The 21,221-nt window shown below is 38.6% G+C and overlaps 3 protein-coding genes and 1 non-coding gene across 4 annotated transcripts; 3 read left to right on the top strand and 1 right to left on the bottom strand.

Moving 5' to 3' along the window:
• Nucleotides 1-3,776: 3,776 nt before the first annotated feature.
• Nucleotides 3,777-5,586, top strand: LOC149027703 (PAN domain-containing protein At5g03700-like). The gene has a single exon (XM_089147269.1). It carries the CDS (start codon nt 3,809-3,811, stop codon nt 5,279-5,281), a length of 1,473 nt encoding a protein of 490 aa, XP_089003395.1. The 5' UTR covers nt 3,777-3,808; the 3' UTR covers nt 5,282-5,586.
• An 808-nt stretch (nt 5,587-6,394) lies between these two features.
• On the top strand, nt 6,395-8,763 carry LOC149027702 (putative ribosome biogenesis protein RLP24). Its single transcript, XM_089147262.1, has 5 exons — nt 6,395-6,511; nt 6,839-6,950; nt 7,867-7,980; nt 8,094-8,230; nt 8,313-8,763. The coding sequence occupies exons 2-5, from the start codon at nt 6,870-6,872 to the stop codon at nt 8,485-8,487; spliced, it is 507 nt and encodes a 168-aa protein (XP_089003388.1). The 5' UTR covers nt 6,395-6,511; nt 6,839-6,869; the 3' UTR covers nt 8,488-8,763.
• A 3,130-nt stretch (nt 8,764-11,893) lies between these two features.
• On the top strand, nt 11,894-20,419 carry LOC149027700 (phosphoglycerate/bisphosphoglycerate mutase family protein). Its single transcript, XM_089165088.1, has 9 exons — nt 11,894-12,425; nt 12,741-12,846; nt 12,981-13,197; nt 13,297-13,415; nt 16,552-16,650; nt 18,821-18,874; nt 18,957-19,055; nt 19,152-19,277; nt 19,699-20,419. The coding sequence occupies exons 1-9, from the start codon at nt 12,055-12,057 to the stop codon at nt 20,071-20,073; spliced, it is 1,566 nt and encodes a 521-aa protein (XP_089021214.1). The 5' UTR covers nt 11,894-12,054; the 3' UTR covers nt 20,074-20,419.
• On the bottom strand, nt 14,004-14,074 carry TRNAG-GCC (transfer RNA glycine (anticodon GCC)). Its single transcript has one exon. It is a non-coding gene; the product is annotated as a tRNA-Gly (tRNA).
• Nucleotides 20,420-21,221: the final 802 nt, after the last annotated feature.

Below are 21,221 nucleotides of genomic sequence, written 5' to 3'. Positions count from 1 at the left end.
TTTTCTGATATTGTGGCCTCCAATTTAAAAGCTTTTAAATCAGGATTCAGGAATACTATGATCAAGGGGATAACACTAACAGAAACCATTCATGATTCAACTTGTACTCTTCTTGTAGGATTGCCTTTAAACTAACAGAAACCATTAGATTTGTTGCATTGCCAAATGAGTGATTTTTTTTCCACTTGTCTGGTGGATTCTAGTTGATGATTCACCGAATAACGATATTTGGAAAAGACTGGTCAATTTCTAACAAAAAGACGTGTCTTTATAGGGTTGCCCTGAGACGGCACCGTCCCTAAGGTGGGGAGTTGGACAGCAAGGTCCATTTATGGGATTGAAGTGTTTGAATTTGGTATTAACCTAAATGCTTTTAAATTCTGATTGAACACTTTAATACAATCTTTTTTTTTTTTTTGGTAAGAACACTTTAATACAATCTAGAGTTTAAGTCATACTAAAGCGAATAACGATAACCTATAAAATACTCTTGATAGTTTTTTTTTTTTTTTTTTTTTTTTTATTATTTTTTATTTTTTAATAAACATAATGATAGTTAAGGTCATATAATTAACACTTTGACTGATATTATCGATCATGCTAACCTTAGTGTATAAGTTGTGCGTGAACATGTTGCTCACAATTTCTCCCGGACTTCGCTACCATTCAAGCTCAATCTATAAATGGATAAGATTTAAATCTTAGTATATATAAGTTGTTAAATGAGCAATGTTGCTTTCCTTGTCATATCAAGAGCTTTGGTATCAAATAAGTTAAACCCATTATCATATTTAAATTAATGGTTTCAGCTATATGAAAACATTATTATAAGCGCTTAGGCTATTTTTGGTATCAATTATCATTATCAATTATAGAAAAATTTCATTATTTTAAATTGTTTGTCATCTATTATCAATTTTATTTTTATTTAAAATAATATAAAAACCTCCAAAATCTATAATATGTTTTTTGTCTATTATGAATTATGGTGGGAATTTCATTATTTTCATTTATGTACATGTTTACTTCAAATTTTATAGTTTAGATGTGTGTAAAATAGTCAATACACATTCTTTTGTGAAACCCATATATTTTTTTTCTTCTTTTCTCACTTACTCCCTATCATTTTCTAGCAATTTTTTATTTTGATACCAACTTGTTTTTCATTTCATAATTATTTTTGACAAAAATAATCAAATCATTTGTCATTCTTGACCAATAATTAATTATTGTACTTATTTCTTTTAAATGGGCATAATAAATACTGAGAATTTATACCCAAAAAAAAAACCACCACCACCTCCCTTGGTGAATAAATTATTTATCATCACAAAAAAGAAACCAACGGGATCATTAGATTGATAGTCCTCTTGAAGTTCCTAGTAGAGACTGTTGATTAACCTTTAAGGAATCTTTCATTTAATTAATTTGCATTAGATAACGAGCTAAATGATATATTTGTTACTGTTGAATTTTCCAATCAAATTCGTCATAACATTGATAGTGATCAACCTTACGAAGATCCCATTGGATTTTGAAAGCTCGTGGCATCGTTCTGATAGACCTAGGTTTATTTTTTATTCTCCGTTAATAATGCCCACCAACTCAACTCATTCTAAATATTAGGATTCCATGTAATATGTTTTAGATATTTAGCAACTACTACCGAAAGTGGTATTGGCACAATATCTAGTAAATTTAATTCATTACCATTACGGTACCAAATGCCAAATAATACAAGTATGGTATACTGATATCTTACCTTATATATTCAATACAAAATGACTATAATATTTGATACGGTACAGTGTGTGGTATATTATATGGTTCATTTGTATTATTTTGTCCATGCCATATTGTACCGTTTATGGAACGAAACAACTATGGTGTATTGATACAATACTATATTTATCTAGTATTGTTTGTTGCAACACAATTGACATGGTAAGTAGTTTCGGCTTTGATGTATATAGTATGAATTGACACTTTCAAATGTACGTAGACTTTAAAAAGAATCGCTATTTTTTGTGGTGTTTCTTTATTTGGTCTTGATCAAACTTAGGAATCAATAGAAAAAAAAACTAATCTTTGGATATATCATGGGCATCCGGATGAGTAATAACTCATTTTTCATATATAACTAGCAACCCCCCCCCCCTTTTTTTTTTTTTTTTTTTTTTTTTTTATAGCGAGCCATCATGAAAGGGGCTTCCCCTTTGTTTTTACCCCCACCTTTTGGGGGGAGACCGCCCGAGAGCCGCCGGATGTGGGGGGCAATTAAGTATAGAAGTATATTTATTTAGGATTTGGTCAATGGGGTTGGTAGAATGATAAGTTACATACTTTTTAGTGGAGAGGTTATGTGTTCAACCCTTGTCGATGACAAAACTCCCTCTGAGGATGTAATCGAGGTATGCAAAAACTAGATTGGATAAAAGACAACAAAATAAAATAAAAATAAATAATAATAATATAAGCATGATTGGTTTTCCGAGACTTAATTTTGATATAAAAATAGCATGGATAAAGGAAGTGTAAACTTATCTCATCTAGATTCCAACATATTATTACTTTAATTTTTGTTTAATTATATAATATTGTGTTAGTTGTACATAAAGAGAAATGAAACAAATAAAAACTCAAATAATATGAGTTGTTTTTTTTGGCTAAACTAAATTGTGTCACTTGGATATGAAGAATAATGAAACAAATAAAAATTCAAATATTATGAGTTGTTCTTTTTTGCTAAACTAAGGAACCACTCAACTATTATGAGTTACAAATGCTTAGATTAATCAAAAATTTTTTGGGGAATTGGTATTGTATTCTCGTTTGTTGAATCCTCTCTCTCTTTAGATTCATAACTATTCTTTTATGCTTTTATATTTTGTTGAAAAATTCTTAATGGATCCATAATGCTAGAAAGCGAAGAAATTGACAACTAGTGGTGCAATAGGCAATTCGAACAAGAGCTGAATTCTATCTCGACAAAATATAATATAAGTGAAGGACATAATATTAAACTTTCAACTTCTCCACTTATTATTAAAAAAAAAAAAAGATTGTTAACAAGTTTTTTGGTGTGAAGCTCTAATTCATTTGATCACTTAAAAGAAGAAAACTAAAATCTACTAGCAGCACAAATAGTAGGGATAAAAAAAAATCAATGGCAACACCACTAAACATGAGAAAGTTTAAAACGAGAACAACTTGCGACAAGAAAAGCTTACATATAATTATCAATCCTACAAGAATAACGGAATTACATTGAAAAAAAATATGAACAAGAGTAAAGCACATGATCTAGAAGCGGTGACAAAACCATTTAACTGAGTAATTATCGATAGGCAATCCAAGTAGATGGTACTCTGACATAATTAAAAAGTTTGAGCATAGTTTTGCTCCTGCATGTATGAAGTATAATCCCCTTATCCAGAAGAGCACTCCCATCACTTCCATGGAGTGTGAGTACTTAGACTATTATATAAGAATAATAATTGAAAAACAAATGTACGTTTTATTTGAAAATATTTCATTTCATGAACTCAAAAGTATTTTCTTTTGCTGATGAAAATAAAAAGAAAAAACTATTCAATTGATTGCCTCTCAGGCTTTACTCTATCACCCACTTACAGGCGCTCGACCAATTAAGTTCCTCTGTATATTAACAATAAGAAAGACATTAATATATTGCTTAATGCGTTCCAGCCGGCAGGAGCCATATGTATATGAAAAATCTGTGTTTGTAATCTTTATCCTCAAACTCATCTCAGTGTTCGCAGTCAACCTTCTCCATCTTCAATCCAACATGAAAAGACCCACAGAGTCTACTGCTCGATCCCTTGTATTTCTTATTCTCTTCATCAATAACACATGGCTTTCCGTGGGTGCTGTAACCCAAGAAATACTCAGAGGCTTCATTGCCACTCCAGACCCTCCTGTATCGTCGTTCCAGCCGCTTCTCCAGAACCCAAATGGGACTTTCTCTCTGGGTTTTCTCCGAAACGGTAATTCCAATCTCGCTCTCGCTATTGTTCATGACCCTTCTTGCGAACCTGTGTGGCTTGCCCACCCTACTCGTTGGGCTCGGTGGTCAAAATCCACAACGCTCTTCTTCAACGGCAGTCTCGTATTGTCCGATCCGCACACGGGAGTGCTCTGGTCAACTCATACGGACGGTGACCGTCTTCTTATCCTCAAATCTGGAAACCTTCAGATACAGAAATTCAATGATTTAAATTCAGTCCTTTGGCAGAGTTTTGATTTTCCGTCCGACACACTTCTCGACGGTCAGAATTTTACGGTCAATGCGTCTCTGGTTTCATCAAATGGCCTCTATTCTATGAGATTGGGAGAGGATTTTATTGGATTGTACTCTAAGTTCAAAGGAAAGCTGGGCCAAATTTACTGGAGGCATAGAGCACTAGAAGCAAAAGCAAGCATTGTCCAGGGCAAACCAATTTATGCTCGAGTTAGCCCGAATGGGTTTCTAGGTATGTATCAGACGGAAGCAGCTCCCGTCGATGTGCAATCTTTTAACACATTTCAAAGGCAAATTTCAGGCATACGACGACTCAGGTTAGAACCAGATGGGAATCTCAGGGGTTATTATTGGTATAATTCGAAGTGGGTTCCTGATTTCCAAGCGATCGATGACAGATGCGAACTCCCATATGCGTGCGGGTCGTACGGCCTTTGCCTTCCAGGAGGGAGTTGCACTTGCCTGGATAATCGAACAGAGTATTCCTCCAGTGGATGTTTTCCGCCAGAATCCGGCGATCTCTGCCCCGTAGGAGGCGAAGACAATGTTACTGATTATTGGATTCTGAGGAGGGTAGGGCTAGACTTGCCTGACGAGGAGCTAATAGGGTTTCAAAAGATGGGATCTTTGGAGGAATGCGAGAATTATTGTAAGACCAACTGCAGCTGTTGGGGAGCCATTTTCCATAACGTTTCAGGGTTCTGCTACGCATTGAATTATCCGATAAGCACGTTGGTGGGTTCTGGAGACGCCAGCAAGATTGGGTATTTCAAAGTGAGAAGAATCAAGGAGGAGAAGAAGATAACGGGGTTGGGTCTTGCAGATGGGAAGGCTCTCTTGGTTGGGGCGGTTTTGGTCTTCGTTGGAGTTGGTGTTGCTGGGTTCGGGACTTGCAGAATTTGGAGAAGAAAGAAGACAGGACATAGCATATTCATGGAGAAGCAGGTTCTGTCTCATGGATCGTACAGGGAGCTGCTGAGATCGTCGAGCTTTGGAGCGGTTGAGCTCTGCAAAAGATAACAAAGAGGCCCATCAATATATGTGCAGTTAGGAAACTATAACAAAAGCGAATCTGTTACTAGTCTCTTCAACGAGGAACAGTGGCGGCTTGCTTTTAAAATCTACACTTCTGAGTCATGTTAAAGTGAAGTGCTTATTTTAATAGGTTACTCGAAGTGCCGATCATTTCCATGAAAAAGGTTCCATGCTTTTTCCTGGAGCTTCTCACTACCCAGAACGGAACTGGTCTGTCAACCAAAAAAGGAAAAAAATTAGATTTGTTCGAGCTTATACTCCCATTTTTGTTCAAGTACGACCTTCTTTACGAAATCAAGAGAAAGAGGATAAAAAGAGTAAAAAATAATTTATGTACAAAAAAAAGGAACGCTCCCACCAGTTGAATTGTTTCCCGTAATTTTTGGTCGAAGTAGGTTTTTAATAGGATTAGGGTTTTGCGATAGTTAAGTTTGTGTAAGTGGAATAAAAAGCTTATATCTGTCAATGATCTCTCGCTTGTTTGGCATATGAAAGCTCTTAAGAGTTAAAGTCTGTCATATTTCAAATTGAGGAGCAAAATATTGGAGATCTTATGGACCTTGTTTCGTTAATGCGGAGGACTGTCAAGCCAAACATCTTAGTTGGAAAGATCAGACTGAAATTTTGGATTCGACGGACATAAATTTTGTTTAACAATCATGTGCATTGCTGAAGGAAATTCGAGATCTTATTCAGAAAATTGAAAAAGACAAAAATAAGATAGAAAGCCCGTGATTTTTTTTCAAACTGAGGAAGAAACATAAAAAATTTCAAGAGCTAGAAAACAATTGATTTGAGATAAAAAAAAACTGGAAAACTGGGGAAACCGAAGCCAGAATTAAATGGAGAGAGATTCTCAAAGCTAGTCAGCTTAACGAGTGCCTGTTGGAAGAAAGAATGGGAACAGTTCGATGGAGAAGATGAAGAAAGAGGGTGGATTTCATCTGGTTTGGTTGGTTCGGTCCAACTCGGGTTGAGTTGGTTTTTCACTTGAGAATTCAAAATCTCCATATGTTTATTTAGACGGTCAAGATTGTTATTCCCATCTAGCGCAATCCCAACGCTTGGCAGCATAAACAGCTCTACATAGGACGTAGATTAGTTAGGGTAATCCAACGGCGAGGTTCCTCGAAGCGGAGGTCTCGAGCTCCTCCTCGCCTCCTTCGACGTTTCGACCTAAAGCTTAGAGTCTGAAACACTAAATCCTCCATTCCTGTAAGTCTCTCTCTTTCACATCGTCTCCAGCGTTAGTTTGTCTTTGTTCATTGTTTACTTCTGTTATTTCTTCTGAAATTCAATGTTCGAACTATCCGATACGAGTTTGAATCGTAATAATCGAACCTCAGAAGTTCTGACCCCAACTTAAGTATCAAAATACAAACACAGGGTTCTCGGCCATTAAATAGCTGAAGAATTTAGCAGAACTTAAACAGAGAGAATTTTAGGAGATTTTAGATCAATTTATTATTGTTATTACTAATATTATTTAATTTTATGGTCTTTCTGTGCTTGATGTTCTTCTTCTGTTTGCCCCCTGTGCAGAGAAACAAGGTGATCGCCCTCCTGTGATAAGATGAGATTAGAAAAATGTTGGTTCTGTTCGTCCACTGTCTATCCAGGGCATGGTATTCAGTTCGTACGCAATGATGCGAAGGTGCGGTAGATCTCTTTTGTTGAGTTTTTGCCATAGTAAACACCAGGGAATACCATCCAAGCTAGTGCAAGTGACAATTTACAGTAATAATAAGTATTGGATGAATTGCTTTTCTTATCAGATAACTATGCACACCAGAGAAAAGGGCCGGGGAGGGGGATCTGTAAATCTTAAGTGATAGTGCACTATTTGATTGTCAGTAAATAACAATGCAACACATAAGGAATATAGAATTACTGTAACAGGATATTGAGTAGCTATTTGGGATAGTTTTGGAGAACCCTACCAATGTTCCGGATGAACATGTCTAGGGGCCTAAAATTATATGTTTATTGTCCCTTATTCTTAGTCTTGTATTAGTCACTCCTCTCAACAGATGGCATATAGTGCCTGGCATGAGGTTATTAATAAAAAGGTCAGACTGTTGGACCTGTAAGTCCTTGCTTTGAGTGTGGAGATCAATATCTCCTTCACTTTCTGATTAGGATCATTTCAATCTTCAGCCAGGGAACCTAATAAGCTTGGAGAGTAATGCAAAATCTGAAAATCACTCTGATTTTGTTACTTCGTTTTTTGGATTCAATCCAAAATGCTGTGGCACCGGTTTCGATTTATGGCTCTTACAACGAAAGTAAAGTTTTGCCAAATTTGAGCAAGGTTTATGATTCATGATAGTTATGCTTTTAGAACGACATTCATTTGCAGTTCTACTGTTGGATTGGTTGCAAATATACTGCTGTTATTAAACTGGAAGATTTCTTTCTTCTATTTTTTTGTTGGGTGGGGGGGGGGGGGGGGGGTGGGTGGGTAATGAGTAGAATGAATTTGAAGAACCTGTCTTGTGACCATATAGGCAAGCTTGGAGCTGTACTACTGTTGGGTAATGTTAACAGACCCTGATGCAAATTCTCTGCAGATTTTTAGGTTTTGTAGATCAAAATGCCATAAGAACTTCAAGATGAAACGAAATCCACGCAAAGTGAAGTGGACCAAAGCATACAGGCGGTTGCATGGAAAGGATATGACCCAGGTAAACAACTTTTCTTTATCAATTTCTTCTTTATTCTTAAACTGAGGTGCTATATCTGTTCTCTCCCTTCTCGTTGTCTTTATCTTTTCCTTTGTCTTTGATGAATGATGAAGGATTCGACCTTCGAGTTTGAGAGGAAACGGAACAGGCCAGAGAGATATGATAGGAATGTCACAGAGAACACGCTGAAGGCCATTAAGAAGATTGACAAAGTTAGAGTAGATAGGGAAGCCAGACACCATGCATTGAGGTTTGTTTTTTTGTCATAGGTATTCAGTTAAAGGCATGATAAGGAATTTGACGTTAACCCATATGTACCAAACTTTTGGCAGGATGAAGGGAAAGAAAGCCAAGGAGCAAAAGGAGGCAGCAAAGGAGTTGGAGCAGAGCATCCACATGGTCAAGGCTCCTGCTGTACTTCAACAGGAACCATCTCTTACTCTTCCAAAGATCAAAGTCAGTGTTTCCCATCAACAGGCAGAGGAGAATCATCGTATGGAAGAGTAAATACGATAACATTTGAATTTGTTGAGCTTGAGCGAAGATTGTTGAAAGCTGTTACTTTGTTGGGGTCTGTGGTTCTTTTAGGTTTTCAAGTCTTACCTGCAGAACCAAAGATTTTTCAAGTTCCCCAAACGGATTAGATGGTATTCAAGTATTACCTGTATAACGAATTAATTTCCTTCAGTTTGTGCACAATGCGATATGTATTTGATAGATCTAATTTTTAAGTTTTAAAAGAGCATTACCTGTTGAGACCAACTTCTGTTTTTTTTTTCTTTTCATCAAACTCTATTGCACCCTTCTGAAAGCTGTCTAGCTTTCACTCGTGGTTGCCAGTTTGAAGGGGAATTGTGATGAAATCGAACCCAGATCCAGATGATAGCAGACGAGATCAAAAGACACATCATGGTCCCTTTGGGTTTAATAACGAAGTTGGATAGGAAGTGTCTCCCATATGCATGATCAGAATTGCTTTCATCCATGCTTGCATGCTGAAGTCTCCATTTTTAGCTTGCGATGGTGAATATAGACTCCAGCAAAAGATAGCATTAAGTTTGTCTTTAAATTAAACAGGACTATTAAAACAATATAAACTTAGTTCTGAAAGAGTTTTAGGCACCCTGCATGTCCTGTCTCTGAAAAAGAACAGACCCAGAGGACACTAAAAGATTTTATCGGTCACCTGGAATAATTTGGGATTTCAAGAACATAGCAGGGATCGAGGCTTCCTACCCTACAATGACTTCCCCACCAGTGCAGCGTATACCATTAAAGCATTAGAACCTGGAAGAGTATATATGTACCTAGAACTGGTAAGCATCTGCGCTTAAAGGATTGATTCTTCCTCAGAATCCTCTATGCCAATTCTCCAGCAGCCTATGACACTTACTTTTCCTTATACCAAGACCAACTCTCTTCTTGGTTAGTTATACAGTTCTGAATGAGATAATGCAGAACCTTAGTTGAGTTTTCCTTCCTTAAATTTATCAGGCTTGAGCAGTGCAAGGACAAATTTCCAGAACGTATGAACATCTGCTTAAAGCGGGATCCAGGGTGATGCAACCAGTTAATGACAATCTACTGAGTTTCCATGACTGCATCTAATCATAAATCTGCAGGTGATGCAATCTTCTGATCTTCCAGAAAGAAGAAAAGAGAGAGAGGGGGGGGGGGTGTTGGCGCCTGGGACCAGCATTCCTAAGTCCCTAAAGCATGCTTTTGCTAAAGGTAAGTAGGTAACACCACCACTTTGTAATAAACTTACTTGGCACAACAAAGAATTTAACGATAAGAGTTACCAGATTACGTTTAAAACAAGGCGTCTCAACTGCAGCTCAATTTGGCTAAGCTTTTCCCCAACACACTACATCTACCCTTGCTCTACAAAAAAATGAAGCAGCAGTCAATCATTTGCAACTAATGAGAGCAGGAGAACCTCACTTTGACCCCAGTCTACTGCTTTCCAAGGTTGCTCCTGTTGCAGAAAGACTCTGACGATCAAGTCTGCTCTACGAGGGGAGCATGGTGTACAGGGGATTTCAGTCTAGTATCACTGAATAACTGTTACAAATACTGAGTAATTATGACTTTAGTGCGGATAACCCACTATGAGTCTTCTTTGCTGTCAACCCACCTTATCCTTCTTTTTCAGTTGCTGGGCTGTGAGGTTCACTCCTTGCTGCAAGGACAAATATGAAGTACAACTCCATCCCTTTGCTGTTCTTCATTAGAGTCTCTACCCAAGACCTATCTACTATTTGGTTCAGCACACTTTAAAAAGGTCAAAGTGTGTGACCCCATTGGAACACCATTTCCCATATCAAAGCCATTGCTTAAGCCAGAAAGATGGGTAGTAATCAGCTAAATTTAGTTTCTAAATCAATGCCTCCGAAATCTACTAAAATTGACCTGGTCACCATTCCAGGAGAACATACACAATCTTGAGCATCACATAAAGACCAGAATTCAATGATAACATACACAACCTGAATATCAGATAAAAGACCAGAATTGTTCTTAATGTTACCATGAAATGGTGTTAATGAGCTTGAAAAACTTCAAAGACTTATCACAGTTCGCTTTGGAGAAACCTGTGGACGTGGTCGCCAAGAAGGGGGCAGAGAATTCGACATAATTTCCAAGACGCACCAGATATTCTTTCTTCTAGTTTATTATCATACAGATGATTCCTCCTGAATATTAATAGTAGTGTGACTGATGAACTGTTCAATTCTTCAAGAAATGATGCTCTAGCAATTTCATTGGTAGTTCCTAAAGGAAATGGAGAAGCAAAGCAGGATTCACGTAGCAGACCTAAGTCAATCCTGGATTAACGCCTTGGGATACCAGAGTTTTATCCCAAGCCTTCCATTACCATGTCAGTTAAGCTAGACGCAGAAGAGGACCTGAATTCAGTTTCCATATGCAATGTAATGGAGAAACCAAGGAATTAAGCATCAAAATGTGGGAGGAGCTGTTCGTCTTCAACTGGGTGGTTGAATACTGAAACAGAATTTTAACAGTCTATCATTCAACACATAGAGCTAGCAATCAAGAAAGTTTGGAGAGAAGGAAATTAAAAACTTCTGAAAAGAATTCCCATTGTTTTCACATAAACCAAAATTTCCTCCTTTCCAGTTCTGAAAATTACATTCATGAGACATCATATACCACAAGAAAAACAATTTTGTACACAATCGACAGTAAAACACTAATCAGAATCACAGCAAAAATGTAAAGGAAAGGACCCTTAGAGAAGGGTTATAAGGATGAAGAGGAGAAGTGCAGCGATGAATGAGTACTTAACAGCTGCTACCAAAATAGCAAGGGAGATGAAGAAGAGCTGCCAGAGGACCTGAACGCTTGCCCAAGTGAGGAGACCCGTCAGTCCCACGGCCAAGATGTTCTCCGGGTCTGGATCCAGCAAATCCTTCCATCTGAAATTCAATGTGGGCCGTTCACCATTTCTCAAATTTCCTTGTCCGTTGATCCAATCTTCTCTTTCCTCTGATTGTGGTTCTTTCCTTAGCCCGTTATCATTCTCCGCAAGAACCACAAATCTTCGCAATCTTCCCGATTTCCGAATTAGGGTTCTTGAAAGTATGTGAGGAACAGTTCGCCAAGTTCTAGGAATGGCATGTCTTGGTGTTGAAATCGATAAGGCCGGTTGAAGAAACACCGTGCCATTAGAAATCCCTATCATCTCCCCTCCAATGAGTCCGGATAGTTCAGACTCTCACAGAAAACAGGAGTGAGCGGAGAAGACAGCAACGAACCTAATGGTAAGAGAGAACCACTCGCCCTGACGAGCGTGGCTGCCACGCACGGCTGCGATTAGTATCTTCCACGTGGGTTTTATCGCAGAGGGACACGTTTTATCAGGCTTATGTTGACGTCCTCCGCGACAACGAGAACCAACGGAAGAGGATATGAAAGAGATTACCAATCAAAAGATTCAAAACTCTTGTGATAAACCCTGCGATTTATAAAATTCTTCTTTTGAAGTAAATAAATCCCGCGGATTTTAGCTTGAGAATTTGGAATTGCAGATGCAAAAGAGTTGTCACCAAAATGCTCTACCTAGCAGTCCCAATTAGCCATGATCCTTTCTTCCTTCACAGAAACTCAAGAATCCACCCATGTTCCGGTGGAAATCCTCGTCTTATGAAAATTCGCTCGTCTTCGGGCTTGCAGGAGATCGAGAAATCACCTCGTCCGAAAGATAGAGAGTTCGATTCGCAGCTCTACACTTCGATTCCTTTCCCATCGATTACAGCCGCAAAAAGAGTCATTTTGGTGAGGCATGGGCAGAGTACATGGAACGAGGAGGGTCGAATCCAAGGCAGCTCGGATTTCTCCGTTCTCACCAAGAAAGGCGAGTCTCAGGCTGAAACGTCTCGGCAAATGCTTAGTGATGATAACTTTGACGTTTGCTTTACCAGGTTAGATAAGTTTCGTCGCGCCTGGTGTATAGTCAATTCGTTATATATTTCTGCAATTTATAATAATTAGTTGGTTACCCATAATCCCATACCTAGATTTTATGGGATTGACTGAATGAGAATTCTCTGCTTGGAAGGAGAAAGAAGAAGTCATCTTTACAGCTTTCTAGACTTTCTTAGTTATCATTCTTGCGTGTAAGAACGAAGAATCACTTCAGCATTCGCAATAGTAACTTCTTTCTGTTGCTGAAATGAAGTCCCATAAAAACCCATTCTATTGCTAAGTGATGTGACCATCGATTTTATCTGTGTCAGCCCCCTGATTAGATCAAAGAGAACAGCTGAAATTATCTGGGGTGGTCGGAAGGAGGAGATGATTCCAGATTCTGACCTGAGGGAAATTGATCTTTACTCATTCCAAGTTAGTTGATTTCTCAACTCATCTTTAAAACAGGCACAACTTGGCAGTCACTGACTCCAAATCTTAAGAGTAGGGGGAAAAAGATATATCAACTTGATGAAGTTATCTTGCTAAATTCCGTTTGTTAAATTCAGGGTCTTCTAAAACATGAAGGAAAAGCAAAGTTTGGTCAGGCTTTCCGACAGTGGCAGATAGATGCTCCAAATTTTAACATCGACGGTCATTATCCTGTGAGAGAGTTATGGTCCCGTGCCAGAAACTGCTGGATGAAAATACTAACCAATGAAGGGAAGTCCATACTTGTGGTTGCTCACAATGCTGTCAACCAAGCTCTAGTTGCCACGGCAATGGGTATTATTTCCTTCCAATATTTTTATGTAATTGGTAAATCTGTTATCTTCTATTTTTAAGTTTCTCCTTTTTTATTTATTTATTTTTTATGTTAATCAGGACTCGGAACAGAATATTTTAGGATTTTACTTCAGAGCAATTGTGGTGTGAGTGTGCTGGACTTCACTCCCAGAGTAGAAGGTGGATCTCCATATATCTGTCTTAACCGTTTAAATCAGGTGCATATACAATTTGTTTGTGACTTTTCATCCCATGGATAGATTGCTAAACCTTGTTAACATTTGTTGATATTTTTCTGTACAAATGAGTTGTGAAGAATGGGAAAAGCAGCAGCTAGTCTTTATTATTGTTTTTGTGGTTCAATCTGATTTAACTTCTGAATAATGTTTATAATGTTTCAGTCATTTGCTTCAATTGTACAATCAAATGTATTTGATGGATTTGCATTTTCCTATTTCCTTGGTGAACTAGATCCATTTTGATATGGTCCTCAGTTTTGAAACTCTCTCTTTTTTCTATTTTTGTTTTCTTCAGCTGCAGACAGTGACATATATGTGCAGTGAAATCTTGAAAATATTGTAAAATAAATACAGTAAGAATCTTAATCCTTGTAAAGAAAATACATCTGACGTTACACTTTAGAAATGCTGTGTACTCCCTGCATTTGTATTTTACCTGCCATTTGGCCAACATACACTGGCTAAGTATGATTCTTGATTCCTGTTCACTTTCTTTTGGCAAATGTTTGTCTAAATAATCTTTTTCTTTTTGGGTGATAAAAAGACATAAATATGAAAAAATGAAATTGCACCAGCCGGGAATCGAACCCGGGTCTGTACCGTGGCAGGGTACTATTCTACCACTAGACCACTGGTGCATGTTCTGTCTGAGAAGTTTTTTTTTAATGGGCTATTCATTGTTAGGCAACATATACAAATATCATAGAGATTAGAGAGGTACATTTTTTAAGTTCTATAGTTACTTCCCTAAAGATGTTGTGTTGCCGTATTTGTAAACCATTTTCACAAAAAAAATATTATGAACAGTCCAAAAAGAGAATCCAACACCCTTTCCACAATTTCTGTTAGTTCTCATTCCTAAATGCCTCACTACCCAGATTCGCTTAGTCCGTTCAAAAGAATGAAAAACATGCCGAATGGATTCTACACAATCGCCACAAAAAACACAAGGAGATTGAATTGAGGTCCACTGAGATAAAATTGCCTTAACTGGCCTGCATGTAAGACATGCCAAAAAAATCAACTTGAATTTAGGATGGACTTATAATTTCCAAAAGAATCTCCAACAAGAAGAAAATTTATGGTTAAAACTTAAAAAATTTCAAAGCATTTAGTGCTCTCCCGGCTAATTTAATGAAAATTGTCCAGTTGAAGAAATTGAAGATATCCAAGAGTCATCAGAATTTTGAAGAGTAAAGGAGAGAATATGATTAGCAACAGGGGAGGGGAAGTATCAGGGCAATTTCCATTGTCAAACTGTATCATCTTCCCAACACGCATGCAACACTGGTTGTACTTGGTTGCAAATTCTGATCAAAGTTTCCAATTTTATGATCTTGTGTACAGGGGACCCGTTGATCTGTGTAGTTTTTGTTGTTCTTTGCTTGCTTGTATGATGAAGCAATTTATGAAATATCTGTGAAACATTTCACACATTTGAAGTGTAATTTTGGCACTACTGAAAGCCTATAAGTGAAGAATTTCATGTCCATATGCTACTGTCCAACCACTGCATAAGTTTATTAGTATGATGTTAAAACTTACAACAGGAAATACTTAGCAGTGCTCAAGAGTTTGATAATTATTTGAAGAGGGGGTGGGGGTGAGGGAGAGGCAGAAGAGCAGGCAAAGATACATATAAGTAGCACAAATGCGTAACCATATATATTCATGTCCATCCTTGGTCTCTAGGCTAGTTGTTTTCTTTTTGGATGGATAATTAATATATAAAACCACAAAGGGCAAGGAGAAAAAAGGAGGGAGAAGAGTTTTTTTGTTTTTGAGGGCTGGGGAGGGGTTTGGCTGAAACCTGAGCTCAAGCCTGCTTACGAGAATACAAAAGAGAGGAATCTAAGCCCCAGGTAACAACAATGTGCTCATTCATTGGGGAGCCGGCAAAATGTTTATGGGGAAGTAAGTGTACTTTGGGGCTAACATCCTTATGGATGGCTTTGCCAAATCTCTTTATCGAGATTTGAAGGACTGTCTACAAGTTTTCCTTACAGTTAGTTAGATGTATATGTTGTTGTAAATGTTACAGAGTAATCCTTCTCCAGGACTTCTGTTGGTATAGTGTTTTGAAGATGAGAAGTGAGACTGTCAAATCCTATTTTGCTTCATGGATTTCATGAACTTCTGTGAAGTGGAAATTAAGGACTAAAAATTTCAAGACAGTCTTGTGAGTGTGCTCTCTAATCCCTCCCCATTTCCCACGGTAAAAATTCTTGTCGATTGAGGTAAAAGAGGGTCGGTAACTTCGTGATTGTTGGTCAAAGAGAATCTCTCTGACCAAGTCAGGAGTTAGAAAGTTCATCTCTCTGTTTTTCACCTGTATGAGGAGCACAAATTATAAAATATGATTTCTTCCTATTTACCATTTTCATTCTTAACTGCTTATTATTTCATCTTGCTTGCACTTGTGAACTTTCATTTATTGGTAGTTTTTCTGCAACTTGTTCTTTTATTCCTGCATAAGTCTTTCTGTAATGCTATATGTTCTTTATTCTCACCCAGAAATTGAAGATCACTTGAAGTTAACTAATTAAGCTGAATTCATGTTGAGGATCTTCAAAATAATAATAAAATGTATTCAACTATGTTTACTCTGGAATAACTGTCTGACTAATGACTATGTTAACTCTGAACTGATTTCTGCAAAATCACTAGCTTGGTTGGCATCTGTATATTGGAAAATTTCATCATTAACCTTGTGCTGATCTTATTTCTATTGAGCCATGTAAAATGTATTCAGCTGAAAATGAAGACAACTTAGACTTTAACGATTTCTAATTGAAACTAAATCAGAAAAGCTTGAATTCCCTGAAATCAGTTGTGTTTAAGTGAAAATGTGAACTCTTCTGTGCAAGGACCTGTGTCAACACTCATCTTAACTTACAGACAGCAGTCATTTACTGAATTTCACACATGCATTCATACATCACCAGAGGGCTTGGGCAGGGTTGAGTTGTTTATTCATGTCTGAACATTCATCAAATTCAGACCTGTTTACTTTTTTGCATAACAGAGCTGTTGTATGTAAGCATTATAGCATATTTGTCTCTTTCATGAGTGTTCTAAAATATATAGTGATGATGCTTAAGTGGTATTGTTGCAGACCCCAAGTTCACCTATAGCAACTGGAAGTTCAGCTGGTAGAAAAACTAGTACGAGGATCATACTTGTCTGCCATGGATCTACACAGAGCACTATAGAGGTATTGCCTCTTATGTTCTTCGAGACTGGCTCCTGCATATTTAAAACTTTCCTACATTCCACCAATTTTCTTGGTTCATCAAATGTCGGACAACCTTGGATTGTAAAATTAACTTAAACAGTTCGGTGATGCTAGACAAGCTTGAATTAAGAACATGCGATGAAGACCTGAAGGTCTACTGGAAGATCTGGGAGTGTTTTAAAGTCTGTTCTTTCAAGTTTGTTTATTTTATGTTAGGTTGTGTTGGTTCATTCCAATTGAAAAATGATCCAATTGAAGTCATCAGTCAATTGTTTTCTTTTAATTTTTTTCATTTGATTTCAGTGAAGTCTACATCACTGAATGTTGGGATGTGCTCATTAGTTGTAGGCTTTAACATGGGGATGAGCATTGTACAAGTTGGAGTCGGTTAAGATTATCTTTATTAATTATTCTTCCATTGATCTAGCAAGTTACCATTCTAATGAATTTTCTGTAGTGCATCTTCTTATACTTCTTGTTCAAATTCCTGCAATTAAACCCAGTCCTATTTGACTTCATTTACGTGTTTTTTCTGGGTGCATGTGTTCTTGTTAATCCAGCTGTTAGCATACTAGGTGGAACTTGATCCAAGTTTATCACAGATCAGACCCGCTGATCAGCACATAAAAAAGCGTGAAAATCTCCATCCTGCACTTTACAATAACTGCGCATCTGATATACAATTGATTATTGATTCTATGGGTTCTGATGACTGATGCTGTATTACATACTAATGATATTCACAAGGACCTGTAGTTGGATCTCTATTCTGATTTGCGATGTAACAGTTTGACCCATATCCTAGTACTGTTTTTTGTTTCCACATTTTCTGACTGATCGGTGGATCAAGTTCTAACTTTCAGCAGCCATTCCACTCCTAAAATACTGAATTCAGTTGAAGTTTCAGCCTCATCTACCACCTGATCTTTGTTTCAAAATCTACATAACCTGAAGTTTTTCTTTGACAAAGTGTTGATATTGGGTGCTGTTCTGAGTTTTCAAATAGAGTATTATTTACATGATTGTAATACCTTTTATTTTGAATTACGTGTTGTTATCTAGATGTGAAGTTGTATAATCTTAGTGTCTAATGCTAATCTTTCTGACATCTTGTTGAAGTCTATATTAGATGGTAGCTTTTACCCTTGGTCATCAAATCATAAGTTCATGTTGGGCCCCTTTATTTGATGGTCTGGATATGACATTTGTGCTGTGTGGTGGGAAGACTTTATTATGCTTCACTATTCTAGTTAGATTTTTTGGGGGGGGGGGGGGGGGGGGGGGGGGGGGGGGGGGGGGGGGGGGGGGGGGGGGGGGGGGGGGGGGGGGGGGGGGGGGGGGGGGGGGGGGGGGGGGGGGGGGGGGGGGGGGGGGGGGGGGGGGGGGGGGGGGGGGGGGGGGGGGGGGGGGGGGGGGGGGGGGGGGGGGGGGGGGGGGGGGGGGGGGGGGGGGGGGGGGGGGGGGGGGGGGGGGGGGGGGGGGGGGGGGGGGGGGGGGGGGGGGGGGGGGGGGGGGGGGGGGGGGGGGGGGGGGGGGGGGGGGGGGGGGGGGGGGGGGGGGGGGGGGGGGGGGGGGGGGGGGGGGGGGGGGGGGGGGGGGGGGGGGGGGGGGGGGGGGGGGGGGGGAGGGGAACAAGGAGGGGGGGGGGGGGGGGGGGGGGGGGGGGCCCCCCCCAAGGGAAACCCCAGCCCCCCCGCCCACCCGCAGCGGCGCAGGGGGGGGGGGGGGGCCCCCCCCGGGGGGGGGGAGCCAAGATGTTACAGCTGTACATCATCATAAAATGCAAATCCCTTGTGTCTTTGGGTGCCATTTAATGCCTAATAATTCCCTTTCTAGAAATAAATGGTCACACTGGAATGTTTACTTAAAATTGCCCTTTTCTTGCTGTATTGTATAACATAATGTATGTTGCCTTATCAAAGTAAAAGTTTCTTTCTGCTCTCTGAGTTTTCTGGACAGGGTTTGTTTGTATTGTGCAAAAAAATTTGTGTACAATCAAAAGTTTGAGCCTGTCAATGCTGCGGATGAAGATTGACAGCACATACTGCCTAGAATCCTTGACTGTTTATTGATATTCATTACAGAACAGATGGTTTTTCATTCAATACAATATTTAGACTTTTAAACTCCCATGATATTTTTTTCACAGGCTACTTCTCTCAATTCTGGGGACAAGCGGATGAACATGCTTGGGGTCATACAGGTAAAACCATTACCAACAGCATGCAAGGTTACCAGTTCAAATCGGTTCTCATGTTCCAATTTCTTGGATGCTAATTTTACAGTCCCAGAAAACTGCGGAACTACTTTTAGATGTAAAAGTCAGCTCTATAATCTGCAGTCCTCGTATTACTTCTATTGAGACAGCCAAGTCCATTTCCGAAGTAAGCACCTTCTGAATGTGTTTGTTGATGGGGGCTTGAAATCTTCCCAAACCAGTTTCTTTGTTTACTCTAATCAGTAAGCATTATTGGTCATAGGTACAAGAAGCTGCAGATTGCTTGGGAGCTGATTGTGTTCCTCGTTATGTGGAAGTGAAGGAAATGCAGTATCTTGATGTTGAATACATCCTTGGGCAATCAAAGATGACAAGGAATCTGACTTCGGTATTTTTGAAACTTTATGTTTTTCCTATTGGACCATCATGGTTGTGAATTGTGGAGGTAATTCTCCCTTTCTCCCTGTGACAATGGAGACTCACTCTTTCACTCCCCTCCTTTCTTGAGATTGCAAACACCAAGGAAACCATGTTCCCAACTCTTTTTGCTTTCACTAGTTTCATGCCATATTTGTGAATCTTCACTGTCAAGGCATTGATACATTGGCATGGCATTTGCCTTATTTTGATTGTTCAGTCTTAGGTTAATTGCATCTCTGTTTTTCCAACTTCATTTTATGTTTCACTCTGGGAGGAGAGCACATGTCCTTCCCATCCCGAGAGTTTGTTGAACTTTAAACTGTTAATTTTTATCACAGGATGTAGAATGTTGAAAATTTAATTCATTTTTGTTTAATTTGTTATTGCAGGATGCAAATGCAGTTCCACATCTTCAGGCTGGTTGGTTTAGGGGTTGTGAAGAAGAAGTCATGGCAAATATATGGGATCAATCAGGAAAAGCCTGGCGATCATTGTTAGATGAACTTTCCAATGGAACTGATCTGCAGCAAAATGTGGTAGTAGTCGGCCATCCTGCAGTTAATATCGCTCTTATAGGACACTGTCTGAATCTGACACAAGAGTGTATGTGTTCATTTCATCTTGATTGTGGTAGCATAAGTTTACTTGACTTTCCTGATGGTCCAAGTGGAAGGGGTGTTGTCCGATGTGTAAATTATACTGCCCATCTGGGGAGGTGGGCGATTCCCATCACCCGACCAACGCTGGATGATGAAGATTTTTAGCTGTGAATGCGATGTTGTACATTGGTGCAAGTTTATGAAGGTCCATGGACTGCTACATTTCAGGGATCTTTTGACAGGGCTTTATTAAAGGAAAATGTTACTGCAATGCTAGTCATATTCAACATGGAAGGTAAATCATCTTGGAACATGGATCAGGAGGAGATATAAGGGTAGATATGTTTGTATCAAGATGTTAATCATCAAAGTAGATTGTACAAAATCCTCATTTGGTCCTCTTAATTATGTTGTCATGACTGTTTTCAGATATAATCCAAGTACCATACAGTTTGATGGCTCTGTAGAATTTTTGTTCCCTTGTGCGTGCCGGCTCCCATTTTCAGGTCATGCTTTGGATTAGTTCATTTAAAAGGTTTGGTCTAGTGCTGACAAGCAATATACAAGATGAAATCAAATGGATATGCTAGAAAGTACAAAGGCGTGGTTGAATCCAGTTTATTTGAATTTCATTAACGCTTTGTATCGTTGATGTATAGTGAATGGTTAAAACAAGAACATGACACTAGCAATATTTTTATACTATCTAAGAAAACCATTGGCCTTATGTGGCTGATACGGTTGATACTATGGTATAGATACTATCAACTGAAAAACATAAGAGATGATAGATGTTGTATTGAGAGGCAAAAACCATATAAAAGTATTGCTTATATCATATTCTTGTTAGTTATCACAACATTGATCTCATCTAATTACCAAAAGATAAAAGTTAACCTAGAAACCATCGAAGCGTTGCTCAGTTGGTTATGACCAGCACCTTTTAATGAAGAAGTCATAGATTTGATACTCCACATAATATGAGTGATAGTTTCCCACCCTAATCAAAAGTTTATAGAAAAAAAAATTTGTATGATGCAAACCTAGAAATCATTGAAGCGTTGTCTGTTGTTATGTCTGGCGAAGAGAGATCACGAGTTTGGCGCACCTAATGGTATATGTATCTCCACCTCTTAATATAAAGCTATAGAATTTTTTTATTTTTTTATTTTTTATAATACATCCCATATAGAAATGTTTGCATATTATTACCGGTAGAAATACCAACCATTGGCAAAGCGTAATTTGGTATTTTTTTCTTCTTCTTTCGTATGCCATTATTAATTTTTTGGGTAAAAAATACGATTAGTATT

This window comes from Hakea prostrata, chromosome 1 (assembly GCF_041222555.1).
Source record: "Hakea prostrata isolate BN-2017 chromosome 1, UWA_Hpros_2, whole genome shotgun sequence".
NCBI lineage: Eukaryota > Viridiplantae > Streptophyta > Magnoliopsida > Proteales > Proteaceae > Hakea > Hakea prostrata.
The sequence above is the reverse complement of the archived record's forward strand: the minus strand, read 5'-3'. Positions and strand labels throughout refer to the sequence as shown.